The sequence below is a fragment of the Xylocopa sonorina genome, chromosome 12, assembly GCF_050948175.1.
Source record: "Xylocopa sonorina isolate GNS202 chromosome 12, iyXylSono1_principal, whole genome shotgun sequence".
In the NCBI taxonomy this organism is placed as follows: Eukaryota; Metazoa; Arthropoda; class Insecta; order Hymenoptera; family Apidae; genus Xylocopa; species Xylocopa sonorina.
The window spans coordinates 10771887-10797321 of record NC_135204.1 but is presented as its reverse complement, the minus strand read 5'-3'; the positions used below and the strand labels follow the sequence as shown (position 1 = coordinate 10797321).

At 40.5% G+C, this 25435-nt stretch overlaps 3 protein-coding genes across 3 annotated transcripts in view; 2 read left to right on the top strand and 1 right to left on the bottom strand.

Moving 5' to 3' along the window:
- Window positions 1-384: 384 nt before the first annotated feature.
- On the top strand, window positions 385-5142 carry LOC143430048 (uncharacterized). Its single transcript, XM_076906019.1, has 16 exons — window positions 385-577; window positions 665-799; window positions 875-1021; window positions 1082-1198; window positions 1272-1439; window positions 1512-1814; window positions 1874-2047; window positions 2144-2470; window positions 2545-2854; window positions 2926-3116; window positions 3176-3415; window positions 3524-3855; window positions 3939-4296; window positions 4363-4644; window positions 4729-4868; window positions 4952-5142. The coding sequence occupies exons 1-16, from the start codon at window positions 485-487 to the stop codon at window positions 5001-5003; spliced, it is 3369 nt and encodes a 1122-aa protein (XP_076762134.1). The 5' UTR covers window positions 385-484; the 3' UTR covers window positions 5004-5142.
- Window positions 5143-5308: 166 nt separating this feature from the next.
- Window positions 5309-9129, bottom strand: Cog7 (conserved oligomeric Golgi complex subunit 7). Its single transcript, XM_076906021.1, has 11 exons — window positions 8748-9129; window positions 8438-8527; window positions 7892-8077; window positions 7689-7820; window positions 7437-7620; window positions 7174-7367; window positions 6604-7095; window positions 6407-6527; window positions 6142-6315; window positions 5589-6047; window positions 5309-5507 (listed from the first exon to the last, which is right to left on the bottom strand). Exons 1-11 carry the CDS (start codon window positions 8748-8750, stop codon window positions 5335-5337), a joined length of 2208 nt encoding a protein of 735 aa, XP_076762136.1. The 5' UTR covers window positions 8751-9129; the 3' UTR covers window positions 5309-5334.
- A 4100-nt stretch (window positions 9130-13229) lies between these two features.
- LOC143429721 (uncharacterized) overlaps window positions 13230-25435 on the top strand; it is a 52214-nt gene continuing 40008 nt past the window's right edge. Inside the window, exon 1 of the mRNA XM_076905458.1 lies at window positions 13230-14067. The gene's annotated coding sequence lies outside the window, so the exon portion shown is untranslated. The remainder of the gene's footprint in view (window positions 14068-25435) is intronic.

Here is a 25435-nt window from a genome sequence, read left to right as displayed (position 1 = left end):
ACAGCGAAGTGAACTACTGAAACACTAGCGCCATCTCTACGGAAAGTAGTGAAACTAATACCCGACTAGTTTCTGCACTTCTCCGAGAGATGGCGCTAGTAGTGCTTCACTAGTTTACTTCGCTGTTGATAATTATGTGCGAGCTGTTTGAGCACTTTTCACAGAGATAATGTATGTATACTGTATACTTTGTTTGTAAAACTTGTGCTTGGCGGTAATACATCTAGAAACACGTGCGCATGTATCTTTATGAAATCACAACTATTAATTCATGGTATTAATATTAAATTGTTAATAAAAAATTTATTTCGTCCTTAAAATAATTTAATAGTTCGGGCTTTGTTGTGTATTGTAAAATAAACTGAAATTATCTAATACACATATACAAAGCAAATGTATCGTGTCATCTTTTACAGCTTGTAATGAAATGTGCAATGTACTTGCTTACAGTTCTAAATATTGACACTGAAAATATAATGAAAACATGCTGCGTCAACGTGGATTACCAAAGGACAAAGTACTTTTCCAAATATTAAAAAACAAAAGCTTAACCGCTAGTAAGATATGTGAAAAACTGGTATCTATCAATATATAAAAATTGTATATCTTATAACGATGCATCGATATAACAAGGAATGTTACTCGTATCGAATTGTTATTTTAGAATTACAATGTGAAAAATGTTGTTTTGCTATCAGAAGATGAACTTTGTGAACTATGGCAACACATAAAACTGATATTACTAGAATCTCAAAAAATACTTACACAGGCATCTGGTAAAAAGGATAGATATTTAAAAGTAAGATTGTTTGCATAAACATTCAGAATGTTGACCTTTATGTTGCGCTATAATATATCTATATCGTAATTTCAGGATTGCAATCTTGTGACTAAGTTAGTACGAACAATAACTGCATTGGCTCTTGAAACAATTTTGCAGCAAACGTTTATATCTAAAGTTCTCTTACAAAACATAATGTTACTACATTCCATTGTATTACCTAATATAAACGTTGATCAGGTTGGTATTTAATTGTCCTACATACATTGTTTGCATCTTAAAGAAATAATTTCTTCAAAGGCCAAGAATGAAATATCATGTTTGCTGGAATACTGGTGGAAATTAGATATGACATGGAAAGAGAAAGTAATAACAAACGCATTAAAATACCTTATCCAAAATTGTAAATCTTCATTGGTAATTATACAATGGCAAATATATAAATAAGCACCTAGATAATATTAAACTTATTCATGAATTACATTTTTAGCTGCTTGTAAAACGTTTATATGAGATAAGGTCTGCTATCGTGTTGTTGAAATGTGCAGAAGATGTAAAAGTACTGCATAAACTTGTTCGTGAGAAGACTGTGATGTCGCTTGAAGAAGGTCGAATGTTGATACTGTACTTGTTCACATTGGGAGAACAGTATATATTGGTACAAATTATGATTGTATATTCAACTACCAATTTTATATTAAATTCGATACTTATCCTACAATTCGTTTAGGGAATTCATAATAATGTAAGAGTAGTGTTACAAAATATTGAGCACGCCTATGTTGCTGGGTATGCAGACTTATACGTAACAGCCTGGTTAAATGCAACGGAAAAACTAAAGGAATTTATTGTTGAAAATTGCTTACAGAATATTGTTTTCCACTGTTTTCGATCATATAGAGACTCCAGAGGAAGAGGAAAGCTCGGTAAAAATTTGCTTTCATTTCTTGCTGCTATACATGAAAACAAAAATCAAGCAGCAAAATTAATGATTCACAATCAGTGTAAATCTTTACTTTGGAAACATTTGAAGGTATTAATATACGTATAGATACCTTTTTTTATTGGTACTAAGTGAAATTTTGATCATAGGCTCCTGGTTCTTTCACTAGATGCAATGCCGTAGAAATTCTTTTTATAACGAGTTCTGTACAGTATACGTGTGGTTCGAAAGACAGAAACAAACACTATCTTAAAAAGTATTATAAGGCAGTAACAAAACTGTTAAAAGATACAAATTTTGAAGTGTGTAATATTACCATAAATGTAAGCTAATTTATATTTGTGATGTACGAATTCTCTTAAACATTTCACAAGACTTTCATTTAAATAGTAATATTTTACAAACATATATACCTGTAGGGTCTATTCAAAATGTTGGAAAAGTATTGGAGTTGTGTTTCAAAGAATGTTATTCGGGAATGGTTGGATATTATGTTACATTATACAAAAAATGCCAGTAATCCCGAAATAAGGGCAAACATTTTTATCGGTTTAAAAAGAATTTTAATTAAAGAACGATCCCGTAGAATGCTCAAGGACTTTCTGCCAAATTTTGCAAACAGCATTTATGACGAAGAGAAAATAGTATTGGAGGCGCTAATTAAACTCCTTTGGCATGCACAAAACGAATTTGAAATGCCATTTTGGGACATTGTTCCCCTCACATATGTTCTTGATCGTTTAGAGGTAGGTGCACTACGTAACTAGATCACACATGAGGATTGCTAAATGTATATATAATGTTTCATTGTCATTTATAGACTACACAAGATCCATTTTTATTGCAAGAATTAATAAAACTTATTTGGCTACGTATATCGTCAAATGGCACAGAGTATGATAAAATAAAAGATGAAATAATATACATAGGGACAAACAATGTCAATGCTATTAGAAGATTTTGTTTCCATTCTAAATCTGTGATAAATTGGGATACTTCTGTAAAGATCATTGGGACCCTATTATCAATGATAAAGGAAGAAATTGAATGTTTACCTGTGACGAAAACATCAGCTAACAATTCTAATAAGAGAACTAAATTCAGTAATGAAGATAACAGATATGCAAATGGTAATAATATACATGATAACTGCATATGATATTAAATTTAAATGCGAGCCTAATTGTATTTGTTTCGACAGAGTCTTTGAATAACAGGGATGAAGATTTTTATGAAGATAGTTATAATGATATACAGATTTATATTGATGTTATTGCTATGTTGTTAGTAGCAAATGTAAATAGTGCAGAAAAGGAAAAATTTTATAAAGAAAAAATGAATATTCTACAAATGATTGCCCGTACATTACCAGAATTGTTTACATATTTCCAAGTAAGATTGCAATTTATACCGATACATAAGTGGCTCTATTATATGTAATCTTTCCTCAGGCAACACCAATTAATGAGTCGGTAATATTTTTATTTTCCTTAATGCCCCCACAAAATTTTTTCAATGAAATTAAAATAATTGAAATATTGGTGCAACAACTGTGTGATCCCAATGTTCCTGATGATACACTACTTACGATTATATACGTTCTTACAAAATGGAATAAAGAAGATACAATTTTGTATGCATTAACAAACCTTTTTACAGAATCTTTAAATATAATCACACAGCTTAATCAGGTACGAACAATTATATAAACAAATTCTATGACAAATACTTTGTGTATATATATAAATAATGTTAATACAATTAATATAATTCATATTAATAATAAATATGAATTTTAGGACATCACTAATAGTACAGATGTTTATCGAGTTAATGAAAAAGGTTTAGAGTTAAGTTTACGTATTTTAAAACATTTATTACACGTTGAAGATCAATCCGTTCTAATGAACAAATATCATAAGGACTTACTTAAATTTTGGGAACATTTACATAGAGTGAAACATTTCATAGAAGAAAATTTGAATAACGAATACAGAATAAATGATTTGATATCCAAAGATATAATTGTACAACTTTTTAAGCAATACATATCAATGATCTCTATATTGCATAAGAAAGATATGTTTGATGCTTCGGAACATTTTTCAAATATTTTATCATGGATCAGAAGGTATGAACATTAATAACGTATAGATTTGTGGTTTTCATCAAAGTATATCTGTTGTTAATGAAATTTGGTTTATTTTTTCACAGTACAATGGTGCCACATACATCACGCATAGATGCAAACATTATAGAAAATCATCAAATCTGTGTAAACATAATAAAAAGTACTTTTGATGTGTCAAATTTACTCTTAAAGGACTGCAATTGTACTCCAAAGTTATGTTGTGATATTGTACTTTTATACTGCAGCTGTTTGTCTCTAACAAGTGGTGTAGTGTTCTTAAGTAATGCATTTGATGGAATAATATCATTACTAGATTTTAGTAGAATGGCTTACGAAAAAGAAGAACGAAATCTTTTAGAGATCGTCATGCCAAATTTTATATGTGTCACGATGGTAGCTTTAACAACATGTGGCAGCGATGTGTTACCCAAGTATACAAACGTAAGTATTTACCATATAAAACAATATTATAGCCATTTTCCTTACCAAAGATATGATTAATTACAGAATTTAAAAGTACTAAACGAATTAACACAAAAGTATTTCGTTGTTATTAAAGATAGAAATTTATATTTCTCGTATATAACGATTATGTTTAATACCGCAATCAGTAGCGTGAGCGCGGAAATGACACGTGTGTTGCAATGTCCCCGTCTAACAAAAGAAAGTCTTTTAATTAAGAGATTCCCATATTTGGCAAGAAAGATACTGAGAATTATTTTAAGCATAAAAAAATACCAAATATTATGTATACAAGTTTTGACGAAAACAATAACAAGTTATACCAAAGTACGTAATACATATACTTGTGTCATTCATTTAAAATCTACTACTGATTAATCGTAATTGATTCATTTACGAAATATATTTCAGATTGACATGCTTTCTGTACTTATAGTGATCTACCAAATGATTAAGTCAACCGATAAAACAATTATTAACAGACTTAAGAACATCGTACTAGCGTCCAAAGTACATAACCAAAAGCAATCTTACGATACTCCTTTAGATAGGTACTATTAGTTTTCTGTTTTTTCAACAACTATACCCGTTGTCAATAATTATGCAACGAGTAAGGTTAGTTTCGTTTTTTCAGATCCATAAATGGTGCAATAAATATAGTTACGGATGCAATATTGGAACAATAATAAAATTGCTATTCATTAAGGATGCATAACCAATTAGATAACTTATTTATTTCACGTCATTTGAGTCTTCTGTACATTAAAAAGAAGGCATTTAATCATATATTTTTATATATCATGATATAGTATTTTTCTAGGAGAGAAAAAAGAAAAGAGTACAAATTAATACTTCCGGAACAAGATAGCGTACAAAACGCTAATGAAATAATAATTCCAAAAAACACAATCTTTGATTTATGTACATATATTTTGTTTATTTAAATAAAAAAAAAATCAGAACTTTTCTATATATAAAAATTTTTAGTATATTATATAGTCATAACCGCTACATTATTTAGCTGGAAAATGTTATATTTCTCATCTGCCTGACAGCAGCTACAACTCTTGCATTGCATCCTGAGCTGCTGTTCTGATAATCTTCTGGCGACAGTCTCAATAAAAGTGACATATGCTGCAAATTTTCTGACAAGGATAGACCAAGTTCGTCTAACACATTACCGAGGTAATCTATAATATATAATGTATCATATTCATTAATAACATAAAAAGTATTTCCACTATTTCAATTTGTGCTAAAAGGAAACATACCTATATCAGTTGCAAGTTGTTTGCACGCAGCAGAGCTCAACTGACAAATTCCTAATGTTTGATCTAAAAACATTTGACACGTTCCTTTAGCAATAATATCTAATAAAATACCAGTAAATCCAGATTCCGTTGAACTTTGAGCATATTGCGGATCTGCTGCTTTTAATGCATGTGTAAGACTTGGATTTTCTCTGAGTAAAAATGGCTCTAAATGTTGTGGCAATGTTATTAAGTATTGTCCAACTTGCGTTATATATTCTTGTGGCGCAAAACTGTAATCGGGTAAATCTGCACTTATGTGAGTCATTTTGTTACTTTCTGTTGACCATGCTGGTGCTTTTTGCACCAGCAACAACTGCGTAAAAATAGGGGCAAAAATCACTTCATATGTTGCACGATGTAAATCTGAACAAAGTTTGTGTATGGACCTTATTATTTTATCGAGAATAGTTTCTTCTTCTGTAAAAATAAATAATTGTGCAATTTTAATTAAAATAGTAATCTATACATCTATTTTTAACACAATCTATAAGTCTACTTCTACATTCGTTACCTTTTTGAAAAGATGCGACCAAATTTTCTAATTCTGTTTGACTCGACGAATTTAAAAGTAATTTTTTATACTGATTAAAAACACTACCGCTTGTACTTTGCAGCTTATTGTTAGCCTCCGTGATATCGATTATTAAAGATTTCTCAAATTGTTGAATTTGTCCTAAAAGATCGCCTGTGTACAAATTGAAACATATATATTAATGAACTTATTTCCAATTTATATAAAAATAGAAAAAAGAAAGAAATAAAGATTATAATATTACCTATTGTTTGCATTAGAGTAAGACACATTTGAAATAAATTCCAATCTTCATGTTTTACTTTTTTGCGCTCTAATTGCCATATAGCAGCTTGATATTTTTCAAGATATTTGTTAAAATAACTCTGTAAAAGTAAACATTCACTGCATATACTTGATACGAATATGTCCTATCATTAATTTTTATTCTAAATAACGTACAGTCAATGATTTTAGTAGGCTAGGATAACCACAACCATCTGTAAAAAGTTTACACCTTTTATGGGCCTCATTTGCATATTCCATTACTCTTGCAATGCTAAGGGAAAGAGTATTAATTGTATCACTTAAATCATCTTGCATGGAACTTATAGATTGCAACTGATGTTCAAGTTGAGCCGTTTCATAAACATTGTACTTCATGACATATGGAACGTAAGGTGCATATATTGCTTGTGCTAATGATAATAATTTTTGATTTTGCAGTTTTCCATGTACCGATGTTTCAATTGCACCTTGCAGATTTACTGCAAAGTGTCTTGTAATTTGTTTAAGTTCAAGCAACAAAGACAATTGCATAGCATTTGAATGTTGTTTTAAAATCGCTTCTATACATTCTGGAATGCCTGGGTCCAAACTTCTCAGAAGATCGGCATACACCTCAATTATTACATCGATCGAAGTATTTGGGAACACTTGATGACACCATTTCACCTTTATTAAAAGTCATATTACTTTAACAAAATATTTTTTTTAAGTATGCAAATGCAATGTTTTCAGCATAAGTGGTACCTGATCATTCCAGGTTGACAGTAATTTATCATAATAAGAGTGTAACCAGTAAGGAACATTTTCATCTTGTGCTAATTCAATCGTTCTACGCCATTCTTGTCCCAACGATACTTTCAAACAATTGTGATAATATTTAAGAAGTTGTGGTAAACGTTCCATTTTGTTGAAGATATCCACATAAACTTTGGATTGCTCTGAATATTTTACAATTTACATAAAATGCAAATTAGACTTAAAATTTTATAAGAGAAATATAATTTTACCCAAATTTGCAGCTGTAAATGCCTGAACTAATTTCGGACTAGCCATCGCCTCTAATCGATTTTTTAGACCTTCTAATTGCAACTTTTTATCTTCGTAATCAACAACATTTACAAGCATTGCCAGCGATTTTTGCATACTAAACAATTTATTCGCAATAGCTCCAATGTCTCCTGATTCGAATACCTGAAATATTCAAGTTAACAGAAAAACAACATTAATAAGATTCCGGTTATTTTCAGTGTGTATTTTACCTCTTCAACATCATTGGCTAACACACTCCAATTGTCTGCCTCGTGTAAGCCCTGTTTAGCAGTTTGCAAATCTGTTTTAATTCTATCTATTCTCTCTAGTGTTGTCATAGAAGAAACAGTATCCTTTTCAACCTGTTATATGAATATTATTTTTATTAAATTTATAGTTATTTTATTACTTTTGAAGAAAATAGAAATCAAACCTTTTCTATTTCTTGTTTAACAGCTACCATCTTCTCCCTTAAAGCTAAAGCTTCTTGTTGCAGAAGTTGTGTATCCCTCAAGACCCTTGGTAAACTTGAAAGAACAGATTGACTAGTCTCCTCTAAGGCACCGTTAACTTGTTGCACGTATAATTGCAACTTCATTACCAAAGATGAAACGAATGCCTAGTATTATTAATATTCTTTCAATTAAGCTGATAGACATCGAGTAAATAAAATGTAAGCAATGCATGAAACATTGAATTTTTTAAAATTCGTTTATTTTAGCGATTATATATTTAACTGTTTAGATTCGAAGCAACAGTTAATAAATTCGTTATAAAATATATTTTTCATACGTTTAAGTTCGATGATATGACATTTAATATTTACGATTCATAGAAAAAAAACATTTTTGGAAGAAAAAAAGTACGATGTCATTGACCCGCGGTACGATAGAAGCAGTCAGTTTAGTGTACACTGTACCAGTGTAGCTAAGATTCAAAAAAATTTGCAGCGGTAAATGCCACCGATTGTACGACTTACATCTTTGTTTTCTTGTGCCTCAGCGGACTTGAATGTTTTATTAATCCAATCTTTGACATCGAAAGTATCTTCGGAAAATGCGGATACATCCTGAAAGTGTCGTTGATTTAAGGTTAGGAACGAACTGATTTATCATTTTGAACATTTTTTTAGTTTTCTTATGAAGCACGATGGAACTCCGCTTTAAATACTCGCGTATACAAAGGATAGTAATGGTTTCAAATGCATATTTTATTTTTAAAAATTTCTTAACGAATGTCAGTGGACGGCGAACGTGAAAGGGTTAAAGACGTAACTTTTCATTACTTACCATGGTAAAATTTCAAATTGTGAATTCTTCGACAATTTTCCGTAAAAGAATTCCTAATGATAAAACTAGCGGCCGATCACGCTAACAGGAATGACATTTTTCTATCCTTTTCGTTCTATTATTTTTACATCATTTTCACGTGTATGTTACGGAGTAGTTCGCTACAAGACCACTTTTCTATTACGCTTTGCGTATTGTTTCGTGACACCGGAACTCGGAACGTTGTTATCGTTGTTTGGCGCGTTTTCTTCGTTTTCTTACATTTTTATCGTCCAGTACTTGTATCAATTCCTGCCGTGTTCGCGGTGTACAATCGTCGAATGAATCGATCGTGGAAATATCGTGCAGCATTTATATCCTTTCGACGGTACACGATTCTAGGTTAACGAATTTGATAAGAAATTACGGAAATTTCAACTACTAAACTGATAAGTTCGTTGTACGATGCGTTTCATGTGTTAGAAAAAATGGTAAAAGCATACGTTAATAAAAGAGTTAACGGCGTGAAAACCAGAAGCAATAGAAGGAAACGTTTTAATGTGTTTTAGTTTTCTTTCTTTTTTTTACAACAATTTTTTGTGATAAAACGATTTGCATCTCGGATTCCAGGCAGATACTATGCGGAATAGAATTTTCTGGAATACGCTGCTTCACCCCTTCGTGATCAACCCGGCTTTCTCGTAAGACAGTTCACCTCTCTGGATTTCGACGAACTGCCTAACAAGAGGTCGTAAATCGAAGTGGAAAAGGGAGAGAAAATGGAGGACAGCATATTATCGGCCACTTCCGGGCCCTTTGTTGATTGCCACGCCTCCGAAACTGCGTTTGCGCGTGACGATTTGCGTAACAGTTGGAAATTGGAATTTCACGTCGAGACAGCATTGGTTTCGACGAAAATGAGGAGAGCTAGCTGAGCAAAGTTGCAACACAACTGTACTTCGTCCTTTTCCTTGCGAACATTGTCCGATCCAGCAGAGGGCCTGCCTTTCCCAGGTTGTGCTGCCACACGCATACGTTTCGTTTTCCTATACTAGACAAAACTTGTTATTTAATCCTCTTTAGATTATTCGACAACTTATTTACGTACATCTTGTAATTAATATTACCTAGTTTTTTGTTACTTTGAATTTAAAACGAAATATCCTAGAGTTTCGTGTTCATACACGTAACAAGGAAATTATTCTTTCGCATAAAGTTGAACTTTATTACGGACGGCAATCAGACTCAATCAGTAGAGCATATTAGAAGCGTATGCATTTAATGTCGTCTATAAAGTGCGTCGATCAGAAGTCCAATTTTGTAATCCTGCCGTGCATATCAATGCGTACCGCTGATAAATTGCCCTTCGACCACATAAATTCGACTAGACTGAGACTTTTAAAAAATTATTTTTTAATGTACCCATCGCAAGCAAACGACGAAGCAACGCCATTCTTTTACGACACTAATTCGTTCCCTTATTGTTTCTGTATCGATAGTTAGGTGAAAAAATTTGTCGATAATTACTTTTTGTTCGATTATCGGTACAATTCAATAGTTCTAAGCAGTGTTGGTTCTCTAATTTCGCTAATAACATCTTCTGTTTCCTACAACTTTAGCTTACGATGCTAACGTTTGGCGGAAACTGGCGTAAACTAACAGACGAACGCAGCAGTGTCGTTGCAAAGTAGAAAAATTATGGAACCATCACCCTTATACAGAAAGACCATTGTACCCTGGCCCCAGGTCAACTATGCGATACGATGGACCCCTCGTAGGAAGGGTAAGAGGCGCTCCCGATCTTGAGGCTTCTACCAGCCAATCCCAAGCCTTTATTTGCTGACAGAGGGTACGGGATTGGCTAAATGTTCTCCACGATACCAGCTACTTCCGAGTGTTTCCGGTTGGAATGGCAGAGATTTTCCAAAACGGCGGACACCTGGTGAGTTGATAGAACAGGTAACGTTAATTCTTCTTCCACTTCTCTTTACCATTTTCGCTAAGCACCACACCTCCGCTGCATTGCCGATCTAAGCAGCGCGAAAAAATATAGTTATCAATGCGCGATAACGAGCCAACGACTGAACGGGTTCGTATAATCTCTCTTCCTGTACGAAAACGTACGCTGCGCTTGGAAAAGGTGCACGATTCAGGCTGAAAATAATTTGCTTGACTCTTATTACGCATTGACCAGTTGTGTAGCATAGGAATCCGATCTCTGATTAGGAGAAACGTGATGTGATCAATTATTATAAAAGAACGTGGCGTAATGGAGAACGCATACTGACGATTCTCTGAAACGCTTCGTCCCTGCGACACACAGTTGAACTCGAAAGCATTTGGTATCAGTCTTTGGTGCGATGCTCGCGTTACATCTGGCTGCGATACATTACATTGGACCAGCCAATCTTTTACTCTTCTAGACTATCATACATACTTACCACATACACGAATACCTATCTACTTACCTACTCGCATACACATATACGCACGTACCTATACGTACGCGCTATGCTTTGGCCCTTCAAGCTTGTACATCCATTAATCTGCTAAAACCAAACTCTTAGATAATTAAAAGTTCAAAGCTAGCACCTTGTGCTTAGAGCAAACCAGATTATTTTCTAATGCACAAAGCCGTGATTGACGCCACCTGCAAAATGACCTCTCCTGCAAAACTGTATACGTCTAGTGTTACATTTTAATTCTACGTACAACTGTATGTAACGTTCCGGAATCAATAATAATTCTGCGGTCGAATATGTAACCCCGCTTAATACAGAGGGTCGCGGAAACTTTTCAAAGACAATCAATGGCTTTGTCTGGCACTTTGCAAAGTAAACGTTCCAAGGATGTTGGCAGATAAAATTAATGATCTTCCTTCAATCTCGTTTGATTGCAGTACTTTTCTCTGGAAGCTCCAACGCTCGTATTTCACTACGCTCGTCTTCTCTTCTCTAATATTTGCCACGGGGGAGAATAAAAGTAATTTTTCGAATGCTCACGCAAAACGAGATACATTTTGTGTGTCGAGTAGTAGTAGCGTTACGCTGTGCAATACGATCGACCGTTCCAAGGTAACAGGTCCTTAACCTATCTCAGGATGTCGGAACCTCGAACAATCAAGTCGACTAGTGGAAAAGTATAATGGGTCTTTCTGCGGGATCTTTGAAGGTTTTCTTTTGGATGTTTGCAATGAAACAAGCATTTAGGGTAAAGAGAAGATCGCATACGATCGTCGTCGGTGATACGTTTGATCGCATTCACATTACAGCGTAGGCTTATCTCGTAGCGTATACGAGAGGATGAAATTATTCAGCCGGTAACTGCAGGGACTGTACCGAACCCGCGCTACACTTCTGAGAAAATAAACTCTCCCGCGCTTCTTCGTTGCCAGTAGGTTCGCGCAGCCACTTCCTTCGCGAATTCTCTTCCTCGAAGATCGAGTTGATTCGAGTAGCCATGCTTTCCCCCTGGGGACTATAAGGGGACGAGCCTCTCGACTGCGCAATTCGCGTTGCAGGAGGAAAAAGAAAAAATGAAAAAAGAAACAGAAGAAACGTAGAGACGGTGAAAAAGGTAAAAAGGAAAGAGGCGAATGGGATATCGAATTTTTTGCGGCCCCTCCTCGCTTTGCGCCTATATTGATTTTTAGAAATTCCTCGCGAGACGGCCGAACGCGAATGTAGGAAAGAGCGAGTGAAACGTATGGGCGAAGGAAAGAAGGAAAGAAACAAAGCGGCCGGAAAGGAAACGCGGTTCGAGGACCATCGCGCGTTCTAGGGCGGTTGTTTTACGAAATCTTTTAGCAGCCAACGTCCGACAGAGACACAGAACGTAATTATAAATTCAGAATTTATAAAACTGCGAAGTGTCGCGAGTTTCGCGTCATCGTAAAACGTTTGAATGCAATTGCCTCCGGGGTTCTCTAGCATGTTCCGACCGAATGTTTTTATGGCTGGTTTTCTGCAAATTGCCGATGCGAATATTAGTTACATAATTCATTAATAGATATCATTCTGGTTTCCAGAAAGTTTTTCAACTTTTTATCCTCGAATCAACCGTTCGATTTTATCATCTCGTATATCGAATAGATCTCTTTTTGTACCGAGTAGAAACTAGAACAACTTTTAGAGTAGTCCGACGATGGTGTGCGTGTAATCTATCAGATATTAACGAGCGTTATACGTACGTGTATAAGAACGGAAATAAGAAATTTTGTTCCAAAGGTATAAAATTCCTATAAAGGAGTTCGTGAACCGATGGGAGAGAAAGTAATGGAGAGACTACCGGAAACGAGGCTGTATTAGTCGAATAATTTATTTTCCATAAGAATATAATACAGTGATTTTAGGTACACGTAAACGCGTAGAAGAGACGAACTACGCGGGCAAGCGAATAGTTTAAACGAACACCGGTTAAAAATCCGCTCGTGAAAATAAAATGATATACGATGAAGTAATGGTAAGAAAAGTGGTGTGCGAATATTCGGAAGCAGTTGGTAAGAATGTTTACGGCATTTGTTTCTAACAACGAGAGAATTCTCGTCCCGCATTAGATATAATGCGGGACGGCCCTGCTTACAGTCGAAAACAATCGAAGGTAGTCGAAGTCGTCCGAGTCCAGTGGAAAATAGTGGGATGTTTCTCCTCGTTCGCTTGTAGCCATCCCTCAAGCCCCCACCACCGGGCGTAACCCCCCACTGGCCGGCTCGGTGTTACTCTCTCTGTTTCTCTCGTCCCCGTTGACTCAGTCGGTTCTCTCAGTCGCTTCCTCCTCCCTCTCTGTCTCGCTCCGTCTGGCTGTCTCCCTCTCTCTTTCCCTTCGTCTTTGTCTGTCTCGGTTTCTCTTTCTTGCTCGTTCAGCTCGTTCTTAACGTCAAACCACTTAGGGCCGCGGACCTCGGCAGTCAGTCGATCTTTCCTAGCAGCAGCATTCCGGCATTTTCCACCTGATCGCGCGCGGGCGGTCCGGCAAACGCCATTTTGTTCGTCACGTCTCCTCGTTAGAGAGGACCCTCGTGCGTAAAACGTTTGTATGTGCCGCGCACCCTTCCACGCCCCGTGGAACACCTGCGTTATCAAAAACAACAAACGAAGGCGACGCACTTTTTCAACACACGCGCGGTTCTGGTGTGGTGCCGGTGGTTTAGTTTACTTGTTCCGTCAACCGACAATCGGACATCGTTAGAACGGGAAAGGACGCCGGGTGTTGTTTTTCCGTTGACGAGACCCGCACGGGACGGAGTGCGTGACCCCGCGTGGTGTTCTCTCTCTTCTCTCTGCACGCTGGTCTTCTCTTCGCCACGCTGAGCACGGGAAACGGCGCACCGATACACGAGAACGTAAGTACATACCAAATTGTTTCTGGAATCACGCGCGTCTCGACTGTCCTCCCGTCTGTCGCGCGTTCGAACGTTAGATCTTGTTTTTTCCTGCCTGCATGGCATCGTCTGCCATGTTAGACCGGCGTCTCTCTCTCTTTCTCCCTCCTTCTCTCTGTCCCTCTCTTTTTACTCTCTCCCTTCCCACGCTGTCCCCCTTCCTCTAGCTGCGTGTAAACGCGCTCTCTCCCATCCGTCGCGTCTCGACAGGAGCGTCGACACGAATTTTCCGATTGCAAATTTTCATGATAACGACGATGACGATCACGATGACAGTGTCGGTGAGGAACGACGAGGACGCTGCCTGTCGACCGACTTTTTCCCTCCATTGACGTGTTGTTTCTGTGCTTTCGCTGTCGCGTAATTCGTGCGTGTATCTACTACGATCGTTCGCACAGCCGCGTATACGATCATGAAAAAGAGGGGAGACAAACAGTGAACCGGAGAAAGAGAGATACGGAATAACCATGCTCTCGTGGGACGACGAGATCACCAGTCAAAACGAACCATCGTGCCCCCGTGATTCTACGCGGTTGTACCGGGACGATTTTTTTTTCCTTCGTCCACGTTTTTCTCTCGTTTCATCGAGTGTTATTTTTCATGGAAGACGCGCATGCTTTTCGGAACAGACATAACCTTAAAAGCGAGGAACCACGAATATCATTGTGCCCCCGGTTTCGGCACCGTACATATTATATTCTCGAGACGCAGACGCGGTTCTTGACACTTGGTAGTTATCGATAATCTGGCACGTGCACGTGCGTTCGATGCTCCAAGATAACGCATCGCAGTCTAACCAGTCGAAGTAACCCAACTTTTGTTTATTTCGCGTGTTCGTGCGCGAAAGCGCGGGAAGTGATGTTGATACGCGAAGCGCGAGATTTTTTCGACCGGATTGTACGCGGGAAACGCGTGCTCGTGCAATGTTTTTTTTTTTTTTTTTTTTTTTCTTACCCTCGATCAGAAATTGCGTCTTTCGGTTGTGAAATTTTGAATCGAATTCATTTCAAACTGACTCATCATTACGCATCCGATTAAGAAAGGAGCTTTCCACGAATACACCGCCGCGTAGTAACCCGAGGACGATAGTTAATTCAATGCTTATCTTCACGCGGAAATTTTTCGTTCCAGGAAAAATTCTAATCAGTTTTGACGTTTTTGCGAACTGACGTACAAAATGCCATTACAATTTTCATAATAGTTTAATGTTACGTTGTGCGTGTTTCTCATTTCCTTTTTTTCCATTTCCTTTTTTTTTTTTTCCACGTGACGCAGATTGCCGTCGACCAATACCACTGTACCTTGCGCTCTTGTGAAATGTAATAAAACGTTTAATGGTTTTTGCGCGGACGATCGTACGCCATATTTATCTACAGATATCGCGCAGGATCGATGCGTCGAAAGTTTTAGTCGGTGAAAAAATGAAATCGTCAACATTCTGTTATTCAACCGTTAAGACGAGACTTTATCGTTCGTTTTCGACGATTACATCGCGCATCGAACATGGTTTTGGGAAACGGTATATCGGTCAGTGTATATGCTCGCGATACAGGTTGGAAGAGAAATTACAAAATATTGTTATGCGAGGCGTGCTTTTTGTGTTTTATTTTTTGTTCGGGTTGCGTTATCTTGCTCGTATGTATCTCGCGTCAGTAGTTCTGTTGACGATGCGTCATAGCGAATTATTAAACTCTTCGAAAAAAGAGCAACTTACTTGACGTCATCGCAGACCACCTGTCTTGTACGCAATTTTCTCTAACACGTGGGACAGTGCGTTCGTCGTGGTAATTCATGTCATCGTTGTTGCGGCGACGGGTTTTTCCAAAAATAAAACGCGACCAAACCAATCGTCGGTCACACAGCACATTGGAAAATTACCGATCGACATCGCGTTATACCGTGGGTGCAAATCGAGGCGCATTTTCCATTTCTTTTTTCTCGTCTCGTCGAAGTCAAGTAAGTTGGCATTTGCGACACGTTTCTGATTTTTCTGGAACTCTCCTTTCTGTAAAAAGCAAGACGAGCATCGATCGTTATGGTGTAGCGTGAAAAGAAACGTCGTTGAAACGCTCCTGGCGTCGCTTTCGTGATCATTCCAGACTCCATGAAAAGTTGCAATTACGCAATCCCCGACGTTGGTATCAAACCTGAAATTTTCTAAATGAAAATATCCCGTCTCTTGTTCCTTTCACGTATCGTACGAAATCAGATATCATTGGAAATACATGGAACGCGTGATTTTATCTCGTATACGAAGCTTTAGGTAGTTCAGGAGATTGTGGTAAACTCTGGTTTTAATGTTGTGAATCTAGCTAGCTCGTTAAGCGTGCTTGTACAAGATTGGGATTAGACGGTCGCAACGAGAACTTTCCTTCAAATAATATGTTTGTATAGTTTTGCGATTGGCTGTTTGGAAGAACGACTCTTTTTTTTTTCCTTTTCTTTTTTGTTTCCCTTTTTTTCCTCCCGAGCATCAGAGCCTCGAGCAATATTGTGTTTCTAAATCCTCTAGTTCTCGACGCGCGTCAATTTCGCGTTTCATCGATTTTTCCACCGATTCGTTTGAATGTTAAACGACTTGCTACGTCAAAAATCAATGGAAAAAAATTCCCCCCCGGCAAGTAACAACTAGCACCGTGGATCGTGTCGAAAGAAAAAAAAAAAAAATGCGTCGCGCTGACGGTAATCGCAACGATGACGTAATAGTAATAATAATAAACGCGCAGACGACTCAGAGATCAATCTTGGGGATTAATCGAAAAGAGGAGCGCGCGTGCAAAACAACTCGGTCGATCGAGAAAAATAAGGACGATGTCGAGCACTCGCGCAGCCATGCGGTTCCGAACCATGCCCCGGCGTGTTACGGGCTTTGGCCGTTACGGTGCGAACGACCTCTGTTCCGTGTACGGTGCGTAGAAAAGACGATGCAACGACGACGACGACACCGTGATCGACCGTGATCTCGACGACTCCGCGAGAAATATCGGCAACGATCACCACCGCATTGGCGAGACTTGGCCAGGCAAACTGCGAACACGGTAGCGTAGCTACGGAAAGTACAGCTTCTACACATTTTGAATCGATAGAATAGCCGCGCGTTTCTATCGCATTCGATTATCGTACGAAACTTACCATTGAATAACGTTTGAATATTTTTTCTGATGACGGTATTTTGAACGCAAAACTGTTCCGGGCATTATTTCCTGTGAATAACAAATTGCGTACTTATCGGGAAGCGAAGCGGTTCACGAGTACCAACCACTACGAATGCAACGTCTTCGCGTACGAGGTGGGGATAGGAGTCAATATCGAAGATAACCGTGCGAACGTCTTGACTCGGCCCCGTTCAATCTTTTTCCGTGCCTTGAAAAATGTGTTCTCTCCCGTTTGCGCGACGTCTGCTGCTGCTGCTGCTGCTGCTGCTACCACCGCTGGTGGCGTTGGTTGTGGCGGTGTTGTTGCCGATCCTTCCCTCCCGCGTGCCCGCGTATTTCTGTAACGCGGGATAGCGACCCGCGTAAACGCTCGTAACGCTTTTGGTATCGCTTGGTATCGTTTGCGTCGTCGTTACCACTCGTTCCATTGTTAAAAACACCGTGTTCGACTACCGGTCAGATAATTGGCTCTATCGTTTTTATCCACCGTCGACGTATACACTTTTGCATGTAAATATTAAAGAAAACGCGATATTATACCTGGCGCATCGCGTGTTACGAACACTCGGCCAGGAAATCTTCGGTACGCGGTTATCGTGTACACTTGTTTCCCGCCTCTTACTTTTTCCCTATCTCGAACCGAGTTTTTCAATTTACGTAGAAACGCGCGATAACCAATTGCGATCTTCTACGCAGTAAAAGTAAAATGCATTTCAAATATCGCGAACGTTTTCTTGATCCAAGCTCGTAGAGAATGATCTCTCTGCCATCATCATCGTTACCAGCAGATTCTTTTACCTGGTAAACACCAATAAGTCACGACGACCGTAGTGTACTCTGTTTTCTATCTAACATCGCGTGAAGTTTAGATTTTTCTCGTTAGTTTTTCAGCTCGGTTTTTATTTACAAGGAAATTTCTGTTTCCCTGGAAATAAAATCGATTAACAACCGTGCGTCACCGTGACGCTTCGAAACCGGTGGGGAGAGTATAAACTCGTTGAAAAGGCTTGGTACCTGCTACACTATGATGTTTAATTCATCAGTTGTTCATTAAATGCGAAATAATTTTGTAGCCACCGGTTCGTTTAATGTATCTCTAATGTATCTTTAGCCGATCACGTTCGCCACTGGTTCGATCCCTTTACCTTTGAATGCGATTCGCGAACGCGATATTTCCGCGCGAAAGCGTGAGTCGTGGGTATCGATCGAATTTCAAAATCTAGTCACCGTCTCCGATGCGATGCGATGCGACGCGACTTTCTCTCCCTCGTGGCGGCGTCCTGAGAAAAACTGCAAATTCCACAACGGGATAATGCCCGCGGGCTATAATAGTGGGTATGATTAATGCCCACGGAGGCAAAACTAACGTGGACGTGGCCACCTATGGAAAACTCGATAACCAACAAAAAATGGGCACCGATGGAATTAAGAGAAATTCCGTGAGCCGTTGCATTCGTCAATTTATGTGTGCACGCGTGAAAGTAAGTTACTAGCGCGCGCCCGCTGCCGCGAGTACTTTTTTCGTCATCGCGAAACCTCTGGAACTCAGTTTTCAATTTATTTCACTGATCTCTCTCCGGGTCTGGTGTGCCAACGTTCGATCGTTAACGTTGCTCGAAGAACGATGAAACGATGGACGGAGAAAGAGGAACGAACGGATGTGAAACCGGAGCAGAGGCGTCGGAGGTCGGAGGATAATTAGTCCTTTTGATCCGAGGATTTCTAGATTTTCCATAAAATTGCCGTCGGACGGGTGGTTACGCGAACCTTTCCCACGTGTTCCGTGAAATTCTACTTTCGCACGAGAGTATCATTCCAAGAAATGATACTCTCGCGCGGGTGGTGGAAGAAAGAGCCGCGGAGACAATTGTTGTACAATACGGTATGTACGTCGGCCGATAAGACTGTGTCGAACCGGCCTGTACTCGGGAAACGTGGCTAATCTCCGGGAAGAGGAAGAGAGGCCTCTCTCGGGTTGTTGCATGCTCGTGGCTGCGACGCGGAGAAATCTCCTTTGATTTTCACACGTTGCGTCCAAAACAGTATTCAACCGACGTTCGCACATCGTGGACCCCTCACTTTTCCCAATCCCCCGTCCCTTTTCTTTCTTTCGTTTCCCTGGCTGATATCTATCTAGTTCGATATTCCGTTTCCTCGTTTAAACGAAGTCACCGCTATACTTATTTTTCTTCACCGATTTTTTTTTTCACTGAATTCGCTAAAACAGTTTTCCCTTAAACAGGAAATTGTTCCCACCGATAAGAATGATTCAGTGCTCGTTAAATATACATTATCGAACAAAGCTTCGTTGCAAACTAAACGAAATTAGAGATATCGTAGCGCGTTTAGAATATAAAGTTCGCTTCGCAAGTCGAATAATCGTTCTCCGTTTCCCGCACCCCGCGCGTCCGTTCGGAGAGAGGAGGGAGCGTTTCTTGTTGGGAATACTCTCCGTGGCATTGTTGCGTTCGTTCGAATCTCGAGGACCAAAGTTTACTTAAAAAAAAAAAAAAAAAAGAAAAAAGTCTCGAAATTTCAGTAGAGAGCAAGTTGTGGCGAAAAGTTTTTCGGCGAACCCGAATTAATAGGACTTGGATGGCTGGAGGGCAGGGGGTGATACAAAACGAAAGAGAAACTACGCTTCTTCGTATTACTAAAGAAACTTTTCTATTAAAGTGCGCATAATCGCTACTCGAAGATATATACCCTCTACTTTTCCGAAAGATTCGTGGATTGAATCGAATTGCGTACAGAAAATTCGAGTCTGCTGTGAATAGTTTGAAGTAGATTCACGGAATGAGATCCGTGAAGTAGCGCTTCTTTTTATCGACCGGTTAGCCCCTGGTGCACGCTCGAGGAGTGGTTATTAACGAGTCGAAGAATTCTGGTTCCTTATATTTTTTCTGAAATACAGAGTAGAAGAATAGCCGGCGAAACGATAAAAAGAGCAACCCTCTCGAGCACAAAGGTGTTCTCCCTGAAAGTAACTGCTCGAGTCGGTTTGGCGGGCCGTAAAACGGGTGGGGAGGGACTCCCGAATAGGAGCTACTACTACGTGTCCTAGCGAGCAATGCGAAACTCCGCCATTGAAGGAAAACGCGAGTTCGCTAGGAGACTTGTACGTGTATCTGTTCGTATTATCTAACCGCGTAATTACTCGGTACAGGAATGAATATCGAACGGAACCGCGAGAAAAAGGAAACGAGCTACCAAAAACTATCGGTTGTGCATATTTCAGCGAGCCTGCCCGAGAGTCGCATGGTCGATGGAAACGTCCATCGAACGTTTCGCCTTAATTAAACCGTTCGATGGACGCGCTGTTCCGCGGTATCGCGTCGCCGTAAACGCGTGTATCGCGACTTTTATCGCGACTCGAAATTGAAATGACACCGCTCGCGATTATACGCGGTAAATTGAATCCCGCGATCCCGGGATTTTTCGAAAACAGACGCGCGGAATCGACAGGTGCTCGCGTTCGCTCAAATCAATTCGACAGCCATCGATAAACGCGTCGACCGGCATGATTCTATTTATTTGTTTATTTATTTATTTATTTATTTATTTATTTAAACGAGTAAACGCAACAGCTATCGGTTACAGAAACGTAACGATATATTATAAATTACGTTTACGAGGAATCGATGTTTTCACGTTCGTTGGAAGACGATACATGTACATAAATTATTTTTAATTTCCGTTAAGGGTTAACGGAAGAAGGAGGAGGGGGAGGAGGAGGGGGTCATGGATTTTTCTCTCTAAACGACATCGACACCCGGGCGGAGAGTAATTTTCTCTTTTTCCCTGTTCGAGGTAGCCGCGAGCTGGCTCGCTAAAAGCAAAACTTTTCCCATTTAACTGGTGGTACCACCTCTCACCGGCTCGCGAGAGGAACGTAATGCCGTAAGATTTATAGAAAACCGTGGCGAAGCTGATTTTTCGAGATAATAACTTCTCTCTTCCGAAGATCGAGCTTGAACAGTGTTAACGTTCATCTGAAAAAGTAGCATATCTTCCGTTCTTTGATTCGCCTTTGATTCCCTGCCCCCTATAGTTCCGAAAGTTATCTCTAGTTGGCTACTTCTTTCCGAGGGAATCGTGTCTCGTCTGAAACAAGAAACTCGACTCGACATCAAATGCAAACTCTTCCAACCTTCCTCTGCAACGAACGAGAGACAGGTCGTAGGCGCGAAACGAAAACAGAGAGTCCCGGGTAGCGTCCCAATTAGCGGTGCAATTACTCCGATATCCCCGGAACCGTCGCCATCGAAAGGCGGTGGCCACGGGAAGGAGCCATCCGCGAAATAACTTTCATTAGACAATCAAGTATGGAGAGACTTGGTAATCCTGTGTAAACAGAGGGTTAAGGGTCGCGGTGCGACTGCATTCAGAGAGAGAGAAAGAGAGAGAGAGAGAGAGAGAGAGAGAGAGAGAGAGAAAGGGAGAGGAAAAGCCGCTGAGGGGGTTGGCTGTCGCGAGAACAGCGGGGTTGCTGCATAGGCTTCGATGGGCAAGGGACGTATACAAAAGTATGATAAAGGGGCTGGCTGGAGGAGGCGGGGGTGCTCGCGGTGGATCGCGGAAGGGGTGTTCTCGGTGACTCGTCGTAGGAAACGGTGGGGATAGCGACGGTGCGATGGGGGTTGCCGGTGACGGTGCCGGGGCGGTGGTAGCGGAGAAAAGGGATTGTTTGAGAGCATCGACGACCAGACGGGGCCACTTGCCTCCGTTCGACACCCTCTTACGCGCCTATCGCCCCCGCTACGCTTACGTCACGGACCAGCACACTTTTAAACGAATAATGCAAAGTGATTTTCCGATTCTCCCCGCCGTCTACGCGCCTAGATGCCAAACACCGATCTCTCTGTCCCTCGTCGCGTTTCAAGACAACCTTTGTTCCTACACCCACCTGGAGAAAACTCCTCTGTGTCTCCTCTCTCCGATTAATCGAATCGAATACTTTTTTCCTTTCACTCTTTCACCTTTGCTGGAATTTTCAGTTCGAGTCGGTTCCTCGATAAATCGTTACGCCGAATCGAAGATCCGCGAATTTTCATCTTTGTACGTAGATTGCTGGACAACGAATCGCTGAACGACAATCCCGGTATAATGGCAAATGGAAAACTGTTATGTTCCCGAAACGTATCGCCGCCGATAGGAAACAGAATCCGATAATACCAGGTTTTCGTGCTTGAAATACTGTGACGTATTCTGCTAACAAAGACACCGATAACTTTTCACGAGTCGAACGAGACATTTTCTTTATTTATTCATTATTACTTCATTGTTCAACCCGTCCTGTATGCATTGTCGCATTTGTAATTCCAATGCTTTTTCATCTAACGATGACAATTGACTTGGCGCTCGCGTATTGCTACGAACATAGAGTCCTCGAGTATCAACGTGACAATATTTGTCGAGAGATACGATCGCAGCCTTTGCGAGACGGCGAAACTTATTCACCTTTATCTTAACGATCAACTATATATTATTAGTTCCACCTCGTCGTTTTCGTTCGCGATCGACGAACGATTACTTTCCTGGAATTTTTCGTCCGCGCGACGTCGGTGATTTTCGATCGGTTCCAAAAGCATTCCCAGACTGAATTCGCTTGTAGATCCACGTTTCGGCGCGACAAAGAGTAGAAAATCGAAAAGGCAGGCTCGTCGCGGCGCCATTATCTCCTCGTGTCGCGTCGGAATTAAAATTTATATGGTGTACGGCGAAATGGAGCGATGCATCACTTTGAGTTGGTACCACGATGGACAAAAGGGCCAAACGAACAACGCGAATGGTCGCCGTAGTCGGCCGGGTGGGGCTTTCTGTAAAGTTTCCTGTCGTAAGACTGCGATGCGTAACGATAAACGAATAAAAATGCAGCAGCCAGTAACGCAAAGAGCGGAGTAGTCGTTCAGAAATCAATTTAGCAGAAGTTAGGGTGCACTCGGTTGCGCATTTTGGCCCTGTGAAATATTTTCATCGAGTGTAAATAAGTTTCAAGTCAGAAAGTTGCTGCACGCGCGTTGCGTTCAACCGAGCTGAAAACGAAATCGACCTCGCGAAGGGTCATAAAGGGTGGAAAAAGATTTCACGAAATGACGCTGCAACGAGTGTCATCGAGTGCCGCGCGCACGGTGATCACTGTATAAACGAAACTAAATTGCGCACTCGTACTCGAGCACGGTTCGCGATGTTCGAACGTTAATTATTTAAAAACGTTCTCGTTCAGAGATACCGGAATTGGTTGGTTTCAAACCAACCGACTAACCGCCCCCTCCCTGTCTATGCCCTTTAACAACCAACGACCGACGACACGCGGCGGTGCCGGCCGATTTATGATGCATAAACCGCAACTCTGTTAACGCGTTCTGACAACCGTTCGTTATTACGTCCGTTAATTAATCGATCGAAGAAAATCGACGATGTATTTGCAGAAATGATGCGCGGTACCGTTGATTAGGGAGGGCAACTCCGTACCACGTAGGTTCGTGTCTAAACGTTACGCGAAACTGGTGCGTTCTCGTGTTCGGTGAAAATATATCCCCTTATAATCGTTACACCGGTGTGTCTCCCGTTTCTCTTCTGTCGTTAAAAGCCCCTCGTTTCGCAATTCCGCGAACGGCCGTCTATCCGGCTCGCAGTTTCCTCGATCCCTTCGGAATTTCAAGTATGCAATAATTTAATCCTTCGCCTCGCCTTTATTCCCGACGCGGCAGAGTAGAAAGGTTAAATAGATTAATTGCTTAGGTCGGATCGATCGAGTATGACAGGGGTGGTTCGCTTTCTCTCCCTACCTACCTCCCTACCTCCCTCCGCCGCCCCTCCTCCTCCTCCTTCTCCGCCTCTCTCCCTCTTTTCATTCCTTTTTTCCTGCGCCTGGAAATTGCTATCGCTTTGAGAATTAAACCTGGACTCGGTTCACTCGCTGCGAACGAACAAAAGGTAGGGAAGGGCGGGGGATGGAAAAGGCGGAAAGACGGGGGTGGTAGGGAGGAGGTGGCGATAGGGTGGCAACGGGGGCCAAGTGGTGGTGGGTGGCTGGAGGGGGGGGGGGTATAACGATGATGCTCGTTATTCGAAAAAAGAAAGAAGAAAATATATCGCTGCCAAGGACTGTGATGAACGAGAAAGCAGAAGGCCGTCTGATATCGTTTTTTCGCTTTAATAAATCCCTCCTTCCACCAGCCTCCCCTTGGTGCACTTTTTACTCGTACGATTTTATTACCGATGGCTTTCGAACGACGAGCGGCCGCGTTCTTTCTCCGTCGCACCGGGTCCGACCGAGGGTCGTATCCATCGAGTCGCGTTGCAGAACGTAGCCGTAAGAAAGGAGCTGACTCCTAATCAAAATTCCTTTCCGTAACGCGATAAGATACGTCGCGTCGTTCGGTAAACGCGCGTCCTGCTCGACGAAACGGAACGCCCCACTCTGGCGTTGTTCAGATTTATCAGACGTTTCGAAAAGATGCACCGAGTTTTTCATTCGCGAATCGGATGAACGCGCGGTTGTTCTTCGATTTTTTCCCACCAAAGCATACCTATAGTGTCGACTTTACGCTTTGTTGGCTGCTCGGGCGTTTCTTTTCTTTTTATTTCTTCCCTTCTTTTTATTCTCTTCTCTTCCTTTCTCTCTCTCTCTCTCTCTCTCTCTCCCTCTCAGTCTCGGTACGCGCGCGGTAATCTACCTTCCATTCGTTATGATAATATTGCAAAAGCGTCACTAGCGGATTAGTTCCCAGTGAAAGGACAAGCTAAATAAAGCTAAAGAGGGAGGGGAACGGTCTGTTTGCTTAATTAGACAGAATAGTCTTTGCATAACTCGTCCTTTGGAGATTGAAACTGAAAAGACGCAGAGAGTAGGTACGTACCTATTCATATATATGCTACGGGCTCGCAACTTTAGCGTTGATAACAAAACGGCGTTTAAATCGATCGCACGACCTCGATGGATACTTTTACCTCTACGTAGTGGTTCGTTTCCCTTCTATCCTTTCCCTTGGAGGGCTTCCGGCTCGCGCTCTCGAAGGGCCAGCCGTGGGACACCGATGGTTCACCGCGACGTCGAAATACGATCCGAAAGAGAAAGGGAAGGAGAGAGAGAGAGAGAGAGAGAGAGAGAGAGAGAGAGAGAGAGAGAGAGAGAGAGAGAGAGAGAGAGAGAGAGAGTACTTCCTCCA

What these genes read in the sequence shown, in the direction of transcription:
- LOC143430048 (XM_076906019.1), top strand. Translation starts at nt 485, where the DNA reads ATGCTGCGTCAACGTGGATTACCAAAGGACAAAGTACTTTTCCAAATA. An exon ending in AAAAGGATAGATATTTAAAA is followed by an intron (nt 800 to 874) that starts GTAAGATTGTTT and finishes TCGTAATTTCAG; the next exon opens with GATTGCAATCTTGTGACTAA. An exon ending in TAATCACACAGCTTAATCAG is followed by an intron (nt 3,416 to 3,523) that starts GTACGAACAATT and finishes TATGAATTTTAG; the next exon opens with GACATCACTAATAGTACAGA.
- Cog7 (XM_076906021.1), bottom strand. An exon ending in ATTTACAGCTGCAAATTTGG is followed by an intron (nt 7,368 to 7,436) that starts GTAAAATTATAT and finishes TAAAATATTCAG; the next exon opens with AGCAATCCAAAGTTTATGTG. An exon ending in TGTCAACCTGGAATGATCAG is followed by an intron (nt 7,096 to 7,173) that starts GTACCACTTATG and finishes CTTTTAATAAAG; the next exon opens with GTGAAATGGTGTCATCAAGT.